Source organism: Dysidea avara, chromosome 9, assembly GCF_963678975.1.
Source record: "Dysidea avara chromosome 9, odDysAvar1.4, whole genome shotgun sequence".
NCBI lineage: Eukaryota > Metazoa > Porifera > Demospongiae > Dictyoceratida > Dysideidae > Dysidea > Dysidea avara.
In genome coordinates, this window is record NC_089280.1 from 23,809,984 (window position 1) to 23,823,739 (window position 13,756).

Here is a 13,756-nt window from a genome sequence, read left to right on the forward strand (position 1 = left end):
TAAATAAAATATTACTATGTATATTGGCTTTTAAATTGTTTGCTGTATAGTATTGGTGGTAATCTTGTGGTATGCATTAGCAAGAGTTGTTTAAGGGCCAATTCTTAGTATCAAACAATTAGGTAGTACTGTTTGGTAGAGTTCAAACACTGACGTGCACCACTTAAAAAAATACTGCCTTTAAAAGCCATCCTAGAAATATCATAGATATGAAAATCACTTTTACAGAACAGTCTTACTCCAATCATAATAATACAGGTGGCCAGATATTTAATTTTTGCTAAAGCACGAATTTTAGTCTGCCTGCATGCGTGCGTGTGTGCCTGCCCACTTGCCTGCTTGCCTGCCTGACCACAGTCACAAGACTAGAGGCTAAGTGAAGCAGCACACGGCCACCATTTTATGCCACAACAATAGATGTGCTTTCTGTGGTTCTGATGCATGTCTGCCTTCTGTGCTTTGCCATTCCTTTAATTTTCCATTAAATGGTCATATTCTTCTTCAGCAATTGCAACTCATACATGCATAACATTTTCACAAAGGCTTTTTTCTTGGCCCAGAACATTAACTCAAATGTGGTGATGTCATTATTGTCACATGAACTTTGAAATAGCTGTTGTAATTTTACTTATTGCTTGTTGATGCCATCCAAAATGTAATTACCTCTGAAGTGCAAAAATTAGCTAAAGCCACCACACACAAAGTTCCCTATCTTAACAGCCTAACACTATTTATTATAGTACAATGAACATTGCTAACCTGCCAATAGTTGAAGTGACTATCCCAAGTCTTGTTGAACAACTATTTATTCACATATATATGCATGCTAGTCCACTGACCTGATATGTACAAAAGTACAGCAGCACTCCACTACAAGAACTACATTTGTTAATGCTTTACAAAATTTTACATTGAGTTGCTGAGCTAGAAATGCTTTATATATACACCTACCTACAGAACAGTATTAAGATTGTTCAGTCACCAACACAAGCAAACTTAGTTTCTTCCCCCAATCAACTCACCTATGGAACAGACTATAATACTATTATACCCTCAATGATTTCAGAACCCTAATGTCATTTTAGACATCAACACACACGGTAGTGTGTCGTGCGGCCCAAGAAGCCAGCGCGTAACACCCGTGAGTATATTGACAGGAAGAAAGAAAATGCAATTTTCGCACCTCCGTAGCTCTGTGCTGCCTTGATGAAACAAGACGATTTTTGCTGTGCACACTCCCTCCACCTACAGGACTCCACATTCCAAATTTGAGCGAAATCGCTTCAAGCGTTCCCGAGATATGCGACTTCAAAAATTGGCTTAGTTTCTTCGTTTTTTTTCTTCTTATTTTTCTTCCTCTTTTCGCACACTTACGAAAACTGCTATAAAACGCGAACGCCTTATCTGATTGCCTTGAACTTTGGCACACTGAAGGGGGGTATAAAGGCGCATCTCGGTACCAACTTTGGCTGGAATGCGATAAACAGGCAAAGAGTTATGAGCGATTATTCACGAAAAATAACACCAATATGTTGTCACGCCTACAGGGTAAACCGCGTATGGGAAAAAGCTGAAAATCGGTGGGTGAGTAGGTTAACTATTGAACCTCAAACCTTTTGTGGTTTGAAAGAAATCGAGCCTAAAACCAGGAAGATACAATGAAAAAACCAACAGTGTGTAACAATTACGCAGTCGAGTTAGCTAATAAAGAAACGACTGCTTGCCACGCCTACCAGATAAACCGCTTGGGGTAATGCTTTGAAAATCGTTGTACAGATGGAGTAATCATCTTAGAAAGGCTCATCAATGGTGTAGAAGAATCAGACTTAAAGCCACAGAGTTATAACACGAAATCCAACTTGGTGCAGTAAGTGCGAGATCGAGATACTCTAATAGAGCAGTCATCCTAATAGAGCAGTCACTTTGAAGAGAATTCAAGAGATCAGCTGGAAACAAGTAACCTGTATAGAGATCAGCTACAAACAAGTCACCCTGTAGAGAGATCAGCTACACACAATTCACCCTGTAGAGAGATCAGCTAGAAGAAGTTACCTTGTAGGGAGTTCATGCAACTATGGAAAGAGATAGTTCAGCTAGAAGAAATCACCTTGTAGAGTTCAGCTACAAAGAAACCACCTGTAGAGAGTTCAGCTACAAATAAATCGTCCTGTAGAGAGATTAATAGAAGAAGTTACCTTGTAGAGAGTTCAGCTCCAAAGAAACCATCATGTAGAGAGTTCAGCTACAAACAAATCTCCCTGTAGAGAGATCAGCTAGAAGAAGTTACGTTGTAGAGAGTTCAGCTACAAAGAAACCATCATGTAGAGAGTTCAGCTGCAAACAAATCACCTGTAGAGAGTTCAGCTACAAACAAATCTCCCTGTAGAGAGATCAGCTAGAAGAAGTTTCCTTGTAGAGAGTTCAGCTTCAAACAAATCACCTGTAGAGAGTTCAGCTACAAACAAATCTCCCTGTAGAGAGATCAGCTAGAAGAAGTTTCCTTGTAGAGAGTTCAGCTTCAAACAAATCACCCTGTAGAAAGATCAGCTAGAAGAAGTCACCTTGTAGAGAGTTCAGTTACAAAGAAACCACCATGTAGAGAATTCAGCTACAAACTAGTGACCCTGTAGAGACATCAACTAGAAGAAGTTACCTTGTAGACAGTTCAGCTACAAAGAAACCATTCTGTAAAGAGTTTAGCTGCAAACAAATCACTTGTACACAATTCAGCTACAAACAAATCTCCCTGTAGAGAGATCAGCTAGAAGATGTTATCTTGTAGAGAGTTCAGTTACAAAGAAACCACCATGTAGAGAATTCAGCTACAAACTAGTGACCCTGTAGAGACATCAACTAGAAGAAGTTACCTTGTAGACAGTTCAGCTACAAAGAAACCATTCTGTAAAGAGTTTAGCTGCAAACAAATCACTTGTACACAATTCAGCTACAAACAAATCTCCCTGTAGAGAGATCAGCTAGAAGATGTTATCTTGTAGAGAGTTCAGCTACAAAGAAACCATCATTTAGAGAGTTCAGCTTCAAGTAAATCACCTGTAGAGAGTTCAGCTACAAACAAATCTCCATGTAGAGAGATCAGCTAGAAGAAGTTATCTTGTATAGAGTTCAGCTACAAACAAATCACCCTGTAGAAAGATCAGCTAGAAGAAGTCACCTTGTAGAAAGTTCAGTTACAAAGAAACTACCATGTAGAGCGTTCAGCTACAAACTAGTGACCTTGTAGAGACATCAGCTAGAAAAGTTACCTTGTAGAGCGTTCAGCTACAAAGAAACCATTCTGTAAAGAGCTCAGCTGCAAACAAATCACCTGTACAGAATTCAGCTACAAACAAATCACCCTGTCAAGAGATCAGCTAGAAGAAATTACCTAGTAGATAGTTCAGCTACAAACAAATCACCCTGTAGAAAGATAAGTTAGAAGAAATTACCTTGTAGAGAGTTCAGCTACAAAGAAACCATTTTGTCAAGAGCTCAGCTGCAAACAAATCACCTGTACAGAATTCAGCTACAAACAAATCACCCTGTAGAGAGATCAGCTAGAAGAAGTTACCTTGTAGATAGTTCAGCTACAAACAAATCTCCCTCTAGAGAGATCAGCTAGAAGAAATTACCTTGTAGAGAGTTCAGCTACAAAGAAACCACCATGTAGAGAGTTTAGCTGCAAGAAATCACCCTGTAGAAAATTCAGCCACAAACAAATTGCCCTGTAGAAGATCAGTTAGAAGAAGTTACCTTTTAGAGAGTTCAGCTACAAAGAAACCATTCTGTATAGAGCTCAGCTGCAAACAAATCACCTGTACAGAATTCAGCTACAAACAAATCACCCTGTAGAGAGATCAGCTAGAAGAAGTTACCTTGTAGATCGTTCAGCTACAAACAATTCGCCAGAGAGAGCATCTAGAAGAAGTCACCTTGTAGAGTGTTCAGTTACAAAGAAACCACCGTGGAGATTTCTGTAATAAATATATGTATTATATATATATATATAATTTGTACATTTACTGATGAAATATTTAAAGTACATCTACTTCATCTTTTCTTCTTCCTGTGGTAAAGAAAAAAAAGATAGGTTAAAAAAGTCCCAAAGCTGGCCATAGGCCAGCTTTGGGGTATACAAATACAAAAAGAAATGAAATCTAATCCAAAACAGCCAAGCTGTAAAAAAAGTGTGCGAACCTCAAAAAGGTTATGGTGAAAAAAGATGTGAAATCCAAGGTGGCGGCCAAGAAATGGCTGTGATAGTAGGTTAATGGTAATAATGACAATTCAGGTGTATTTTGTGCCAAGACCAAGCGGCACAAAAATTCACAGTCGTTATTAAAATTTTTACCATTAACCTACCATCACAGCCATTTCTTGGCCACCACCTTGGATTTCACATCTTTTTTCACCATAGCCTTTTGAGGGCCGCACACTTTTTTTACAGCTTGGCTTAGATTGTATTATACTCACTTATTTTGAGTTTTGCAATTAACAAATAAACATATGCAATGTACGTAATCCCTTTACTTACTGTTTCTCTTCGTTAGTAGTGCCATTATTGCTTCGAAGAATTGCTTACAATGATTATTATCAATCATCACAATCATGTGTGATGATCCGTTTATCTATTTACTTAAGCACTACAGCATAGGCACAGTAGCTAGTAAAATGTTCAACAGAAGTCCATATGGTGGTGAGAGAGTTGTATAATTATTAAATGACAATGGATATAATAGTTACTGACACTGATCTCTGGCTTTGCCTCAGAGTCACATAAATCTAACATATTCCTCTTCCATTGCGATATATCTATAACAGTATCTTTTTATATATAATGTTGTAATAGTTATACACACTATGTATATAAATGTCCTTGTATATACAGGTGGAAAACACTGCTATAATATACGTGTGCATACTGTTTAAGAAAGATGGAGAAGACATTATTGTTATGGGTGCTGTTGTCAGTCCTGGTTCAAGTTAGCATTCAAGAAGGTTAATCACTGATTAGCATACATGCATGCATATACTGTATAACATGTGACCAGCTGAGCGAAAACCGGTCATTTCCACAAAATTCTATTTTGCTATAAAACGTATAAAAATACACATGCACCATAATTTATGCACATTTTAATCATTTTGGTATGCACTGAAATTTAAGTTAAAATCAATGCAACCCATACATCATTGGATATGCCTGTTCATGGAAAGTAAGAAAATCTTTGTTTTGTGTTCATATAGTAAATGGAACATGAGTTATCAGCGCTTGTTTACGATGTGATAGGAATGATGTTTACTGTCATCATTTCTTTGTTGAAATGGCTTTATTTTTTGTCAATATGGAGGAGTACAGGGAAAGCACTATACCGTGATGGGTTTACCAATTCATGGTGCACAGAAAGAGTCAAGTATCTTGTTGCAGTTGTGAGTTATGATTGATTGACTGAGCGTCTATAATTTATTCGCTGTTAACATGTTGGTTGCTGTGGCCCACCCCTGGGAGTATAAATAATTATTGAGGACTCTATTACACATATGTGCTCATATACACACAGTTATTTGCCTAGCTATCCACCCTTCCACTGCACCAAGCTCTATCATTACCTACTTTTCCCTAATGCTAAGTACATAACATTTTCCACAAAGCCAATAGTGTACATAACAATACACAACAATCAACAAAGAACACAATGACACCATAAAAGCAAATGAGATTACTGCGGTTTTCCAAGTTCTTGCAATGCAAAGCGTTCTGCGCTATACGAGCATGTATGTGCGCAGTTGTTCAACAGTGGATTTTCAGTGACAACTACTGACTCACAGGACTTCAAGGATGCCTACGCATACAACTCGCTAGCCACAGAATATTAAAAGAACTGTGCATACTGACACATTATTAGCGCATGACGCTTTGCATTGCAAGAACTTGGAAAACCACAGTATATATACATGAGATTATGCATGACATGACAATATATACTGTAGATTATATAATATATGATATAAAGAGAATGAACTTGGATGAATAACAGGCAACTGAGGAAATCATAGGGTGGGCAGTAAGTTCTTCCATAAACAGGGTAGATGAATGAACATAGCATTTGCAACTTAGTACTGTCCAGAAAACAAGTGATGATAGCAAACTGCTAAGACATGCCAAACTGCAGCAATTGATAACTAGCAACCACAAATTACAAACAAAGCTATGCCACGCACATTAATATTGGCATAGATTGATAAAGCATTACAGCTGCATAACTAGCATCTAATTCACCCGCCCAGTCACCACCTAACTAATATATATATATATATATATATATATATATATATATATATATATATTATAAGTAAAAAAAGTTGTGCATTAACAAATTGCAAACCTTATAAACATACAATGTACAGGCGACCATGTATATATGTGCACATATATCTAATCCATATCCAAATAGTGGGTGGGTGGGTGGTAAATTTTGTTTTACTAGGCCATTCACCTTTCGAGAACGTGGTGTGTCACATGACCCAAACCTGTTAAGCCAGTTTGCAGATTATGCAATGCTTGAAATTATTTCAACATTACTGTGTGTGCTTAGGTCGTAACGCACCCTTAGGTCATAGCATGCACTTAGGTCACAGCAAATACTGTATGTAATATATTCCTATAACTGCAGCATGCATGTTAACTTCAATTTATTGTGATGCAATAAATTACATTATTGTTGCTGAACAAATTGAGTTTATTACTGTTCCCACTATCTAAGCGCTATAACTGCAAGACCATTCATCATAAAGGACTGAGATTTTGGCTTTCCACTCCTTTGTTACTATAGATAACGTAGAAGCATGCAATAAAATGGGGTTCAAGGAATATGCAAAAATGGTCGCTTTCTGCTCAGCTGGTCACATAATGATGTTTATACATATGTATGTACAATTATTTGTTTATATGTATGTATGTATATATGTGTGTATGTACGTATATTGTATGTGTATGTATGTATGTATTCATGCCTGGACATCATGCCACATGACTAGAACAACAATATAAACTATACTTTGACCTTCTTCATTCAGTTAAGCAACGAACTATCTTCTCAAAGTCCACAGGTTACCTCTGTGGCCAGAGTTATCTATGCTTTGACTCCTTTACAAAACTAAAACCCACTGTAGTTCCTAAGCAGAGGAGATCACACAGTTTCATCAAAGAAATCAGATGATTTCTGAGAATGCCTGGAATGCATTAATGAGAAATGGAGGGAATTATATCCCTCCTAGGAGGGATATAACTTGTATATACTACCTCCATATCTCATTAATGCATTCCTGAGCACTAATAGCAGTGCTATGGGCCTTATCCGAAATTACGTCACAGACATAAAAATGGCCGTTGTAATGTGGGGACTTTCGTAAAATTTGTATGGGTGACTATGGGAAGAAAATTTTTGAATGGCAAAATCTCAGCCAAGAAGGAAGATATCAAACTCTAACTAACAGGTATGGCTATAAGACATGTACATAAAAGCAATTTTTGGTTGATTTTCAAAACAATGCTAGATTCCTGTTCTTTCAGCTAATTTATAACCATACCTGCTGGTTAAAGCTTGATACCTTCCGTCTTGACTGAGATATTGCCGTTCAAAACTTTTCTCCCCATAGTCGCATATGCAAATTTTATGAGATACAGCAGCCATTTTTATGTCTGTGACGTAATTTCAGATAAGGCTCATACACCTTCCCTTTCCTTTGAATTGAGATGTGAAAGTGGTATATATATATAACTGTCCATATAACCATCTGTTTGTTACGGTGCTTACTAACCAGTTCCTTCATGTATCAACAAGATTTGTGCTTACTATAAACCTTTACTTTTCCTGTAGTATATTGGCAGCAGCAATAAGAAATTATTATGCTATGAAAAATAATTATTTAAGTGGTCCTGTTTTCTACAACTATAAGATGATGCTTATTTTTGTAATTTTTGTAATGTAGGTGTACATCCATGGTGGTTGCAGACATTTAAGTAGGGATTTCCATGGTAACTATATAACTACGTACAGTCTAATGGACTAGTGTTGTATAATATATTTAATCCCTCCTCAACATTGTTTCACTATAATTTAATCTTTCCATTTAGGGTCTTCGTGTAAGGATTTAAGGCTTTGTATGTTACAAGAATTCAACACGAGTAAAACAATAATTATTTCCAGGGGTGCTTAGTGCACACATATATCCTGGAGATGATTTTCTGGGTGGCTTTGTTAAAAATAGAAAATAGAGAGGTGAATTGGTCACTCAAGTCTTTACATCGTACAGTGAGTACTGCCGTTAGTGGTAAACCAATGTAAAATGCTTCAGCCAAAATAAACTCTTCCCAAAGAGAAGGGTCCCATACAACCCTTAGATACTTCCAATTATGAAGCATTTGAATTTTTTAATTCCTATATGCTTTTTTTATACATGTTGTATGTAATTTTAATCAGTGTATACCTGTAGGATATTACTTTGGATTTTTCAGTAACACTGATAACACTGCAATACCATCCGTCATAATATCAACATTAGAATCACAACCAGTGAACTATGTGATTGAGGCTCCAGGAGTAGGATATAATACTAGTGGTAATGTCACAAGTGATAATGAGGTCATCATTATTCTTCCTACTACTCTAATAACATCATCACGTGATGATCAGGATAAAGGAATTCACCTTATGATCAGTAGTGATAAGGTGACTGTAATTGGTCAGAATTTGAGAAACGTTAGAAGTGACACATTTCTTTGTTTACCGATTACAAACTATTGCATTGTGGATAAATATCTCTACTATGGGTTATCTGTACGTAGAAGCTCGAGGAATCCACAACTTAATTCTTCTATTTTAGTAGTTGGCACAGAGAACAGCACAATGATGAAGTTGACAGCCACACAACCAATCACCATTAATGTTAGTGACTCTACAGTTGATCTCACTGCTGGTGTACAGTACTCCTTTGTGATCAACAGGCTCCAAACTGTGTTGATTGAATCACTTGATGATTTGACTGGAACTAAAATTGTTACAGACAAACCAGTATCTGTGTTGAGCGGTCATGAGTGTGCTTTTGTAGGTGGGGTTCAAGCTTGTGATCACCTAATAGAACAACTTCCACCCACCATATTATGGGGTAGAGTATATTATACTGCACCGTTAGCCACTAGAAGATCATATACTATTAAAGTACTGGCAGCATTTAACTCCACTGTTGTTGATATTTACTGTAACAATACAAGGGAGTCTTATAATATTGGTGAAGGAAACTCTGTTAGTAAAGTTCTATCATTACAAGAGTATTGTGTTGTAAATTCAAGCGAGCAAGTGTTAGTTGTTCAGTTAAGTCATGGAGGAAATGATGATACAGTTAATGGTGATCCAATGATGACACTAGTACCTTCCACAAATCAGTTTGGTAATATATTTCAGTTTTCTACACTTCAAGGTCAATCAGGTTTTACACACTACATTAACATCATAGTGTTATCACAGTATTATCAACCGGACATGATTTACCTGATATCAGGAGGAGTGAACAGGTCATTAGACACACACCAATGGGTACCAATTATGGTCAATGAAGCTTATAGTGTGCAGGTGATGGTATCAGAGGGCGTGGTTGAGGTTGTACACCAGGATACTAATGCTCGCTTGTCTGTAATAGTGTATGGATTTACATTTGCTAATGGTTATGGTCATTCGGGAGGATACAATACTATTGGAACCATTGCAGGTTGTTACTACTTAGCGGCTTGCAATGTATATAATTTTATATTTTGGCATGTGCATTGTTGCATAGTATCTCCATGCATATCATTATTATTATTAGTAGTAGTAGTATTGTTATTACTAGGACTGTGTCACATACAACCAAGTGGATGTACAACCTAATACTGGGGCAAGGCATATACGTATACAGTGTATTGCTACCACACTGTTTAAGGGAATAAAATATATGCAACAATACCTAGTTTGAAACTAACTGGTAAGTGACTGCTCTATTGCAGTATATTGATCTGTGCAAGTTTGCAAGCTGGATATAGAGCTTAGCTTTTGTAAATGGTATAGCACTAATTTTAGGATGGAGAGCTAGACTGTTACTAGCAATTAAGCGTGCATGTGTTCTATTGCACAGTTAAGTTAAGTGTACAATACAACAAGCTTACTTCCGTCCTTGTTACAACACTATCTTGCAAGCACCCTCTCTCCAATTCCTGACAAGCAGGCGAAACACTGGTGGCATTAAGCTACTGTACCTCGGTCACCTACAAAACAGCAAATGGCTATCAGTGAAATTAATACTATACTAATGTTTCTATGCTTACTTTCATAAATGACGGTTCATTGCTTCATTGCTTCAGCTTGTTGCTTCTAGATACAACTGTTCCAAAAATGTACTGGCACTGATTGGAATGCAACTCATGTGCTAATCTGTTTTGATAAGCGTTAAATGGAATTGTCATACTGTTTCAATCACTAGCACAAAAACTCCAGATTATTATATGTTTGTGCATGCCTTTCTAAACCCTGGTTAATGCAAGTTCGTAGGCCTTGTAGTTTTCTCAAACATTAATAATTAATTAATTATTTATTTATTTATGATGTAATATTGACCACATTTCTTATTATTCTTAGTACTTGGTTGTATAATTATTATTGTTGAGAATTGAGAAAAACACAGTGACATATGCACTGGTACAGGAAGCATTACTATTGTTATTATTATTATATTACTACTCAAAAAACACATCATAATATGATCAAAGCATTTGCTGGTAGCTATGAATTATTTATCAACTCAGTTTCAGCCACAACCAGAGAGTTGCAAAATTATCCTTAATATTTCTTATAGACAACAGAATGTAACAAACAAAATTAGTCAAAAGTATTGCAATGCCATCATCAAGTCCAATGGACTTCCACTCGGTATGAGATCCACAGATGCACATTCCATCCCTGAGGAGCTCTGTTCCCATTTCAATGAAAGGCAATAGGCAAGATGCTTCAAAAAACTACTAGTATCTGCACCACAAGGCATCCACAGGAAAACAACGTAGAGTAAAACTAGCTTGTCTATTATTAGTGAGCAGTAACTTGTAAAATTAGAAAATTTATATAAAAATTTGTATAATTATAAAAAATTGTTTAATCCAGGTCTCCGTTCTCCTTCCTATAGAAAAGAAAAAAGACAGGTAAAATAAGCCCCAAAACTGGCCTAGGCCTGCTTTGGAGTATATACAAATAATTATGATATCTAATCCAAATCACTGAAATCAGCCAAGCTGTAAAATGGGGTGCAGCCCCCAAAAAGCCATGGTGAAAAAAAATGTGAAATCCAAGTTGACGGCCAAGAAATGGTAAGTAAATAGCAAAAAAAAAATTAATAACGACAATTCAGGTGAATTTGTACTACCTCCTCCAAGTTTCACTAGGACTCAACAACAAATTTACCTGAATTGTCATTATTAAAATTTTAGCCATTTACCTACAGTACCATTGCAGCCATTTCTTACTTTTCACTATGGCTTTTTGGGGACCGCACCCCTTTTACAGCTTGGCTGTTTTGAATTAGACTTTTGTATTTGTATATTATTTTCCAAAAAGTAAACAAACAAATAGAAGGCATTTTATATTTGAGTAGATGTCATTGATTCAGAAGTAAAGTTGTGAAACAAGAGGTAACACCTTTAGCCAAACTACATAGAGCAAATTTAATCCCTTCTTCAGTCATGACTAGATACAACCACCATTGACAAGCTACATGTATATGTATTTAAAAGTGTGGGTGACCCCTTTTTATTTCACTTAAATTAAAATTTAAATCTTTACTTTTAATAAAATACCACTGGTCCACTTCAGTGAATGAATGTACCTTATACTGTAAAATTGTGCACATTTTCAGTGGGATTCAAATTACGGTTGTTACGGTACAAAATTACCAAAAAGAGTATAAATACTGGTTTTCTCAGGGTTTCGAGCAGGGGTGGATCCCTAGGGTACAAACAGGCTATTAAAGTTGTAAGTGGTTGGGGAGAGCAAATTCTCTTGTTAGTTGGTGTATTTTTAAGTAGCAATGATCACACCTTAGTCTATAGGTTGATTTAGCCTTTGTAGATGGTTGTGAATTCTTAAAAGCTGTTTTAATGGTTATATAAGTCTTATCACCAGCAACATGATACTTTTTTAGAGGAACTTAGTACATACAAAGGTGCTGGGTGACAGTTTTAACTTTGGTTTCAGGCGAGTTTGCAATAAAAAATAATAATAATAAAAAACTTAAAAAAAATTTTAAAATGTTAGAAATGTGCAGTTTTCATGAGTTACATAAATTGATTTTGGTTTGACAAGGTGTGTAGTATTTCTATCAAAACTAGTGTGGCTCTTCCATAGAGTGGGATTATATTTATTCTATACAAACATGTAATTCATTTTACAGATTTAATGCCAGTCACAGAATTCATGGTGGTTACAACAAGGAACTCAGCATTTGTCATGGCTAGTCCACCACCAAACATCACTAATGTAGAAGTGGTTGGATATATTGTGTCATATCAAATTGTTGGATCAAATGATGTGAAAACAATATATTTCACTACTGAAGATACTTTGCTAAATGATGAAATACAGTCACTACTGCCATTCACTAATTACACATTCTCAGTCAGGGCATGTTGTGACGGACAGTGTACTCCAGATTCTGATAGTATAACACAGATGACATTAGAAGATGGTATGTTGTCAGATAATGTCTCACGTATTATCAATTTGTTATGTATGTAATAACAATTACATACAGTAATAATTAAAATTGAACATGTCGCATTAATCATCTGTCGCTTTCACATGTAATTGTGTGCAAATTGAACAGTATAAATCATTGTGGCGTAACTTACGCAATGCACATTGTGTACAACCAGATTTTTTGCTGACATTATCGTATAATTATATCATATACGTATATTTCATATTATGTTATGATGTATTAGTTCATTTAAATTAAGGTATATTGGCTACACGTGATAATATTAGAGTTTTAATGCATTTTTCCAACTCAACAGAGATTTTTACAAATTGAAATAATATTTTTGAACCTGGCCTTTACTTGGAGTGCAGGCGACAGCCACAACATACTATACAGAGGGTATTAGTAATGTACATTTTGTGCAGGTACTATTACTATGTACGTAGTTACTTCTTGTAGTAGGATCTGTCCACTGTCAAATGGAGCAGGATAGCACATGGAGCATTACATGGCCAGCAACTCTACCTGGTGAAGAAGCCATGCAACAATGCCAAGGCAATGGTTAGCAATATTCACACAATGCCTGTATTCAGTGCAAAAACTTTATTGTTTGGTATAAACTAGTCATTTTTACTATATGTATGTGTTAACCTTGAAAATCAGTTCTCAGCTAAAGAATGCAAAGACAATTTACAGTACATTTAAAGTAGTATTAAATCCTCCTTCACTGAAAATAATCCTCCCTTAGTTTCCTTCCATGTACAATAGTTATTAGTAGCGTTGTACACAAGCTCCCTAATTGAGGGTAATTATTAAAGAGGGTGACATAGAGGTTTTGAAAACTACAGATAAGACCAACTTGCCTGAGACTATGGTCCATATATACAGGGTGTAGACACCGGTTAATTTCATCCAATCAGTTTAGAGTGATCTCAAGGCCTCTTTATTCTTTCTGGAAATTCTTTTTTATTCACCCATTATT

The 13,756-nt window shown here is 36.1% G+C and overlaps 1 protein-coding gene across 6 annotated transcripts in view; it reads left to right on the forward strand.

The window, feature by feature from the left end:
- Positions 1-13,756, forward strand: part of LOC136266717 (latrophilin-like protein LAT-2) — a 68,276-nt gene that overhangs the window by 9,796 nt on the left and 44,724 nt on the right. For 4 of the 6 annotated variants that reach the window (XR_010706244.1, XM_066061723.1, XM_066061725.1 and 1 more), the window contains exons 3-6: positions 4,886-4,995; positions 8,494-9,765; positions 12,469-12,762; positions 13,234-13,335. Coding sequence is in view for 5 of the 6 variants with exons in the window: in XM_066061723.1 (XP_065917795.1) it covers positions 4,932-4,995; positions 8,494-9,765; positions 12,469-12,762; positions 13,234-13,335 (1,732 nt within the window). In the remaining variant the exon portion in view is untranslated. The remainder of the gene's footprint in view (positions 1-4,885; positions 4,996-8,493; positions 9,766-12,468; positions 12,763-13,233; positions 13,336-13,756) is intronic. The other 2 variants (XM_066061724.1, XM_066061727.1) reach the window with 2 other exon arrangements.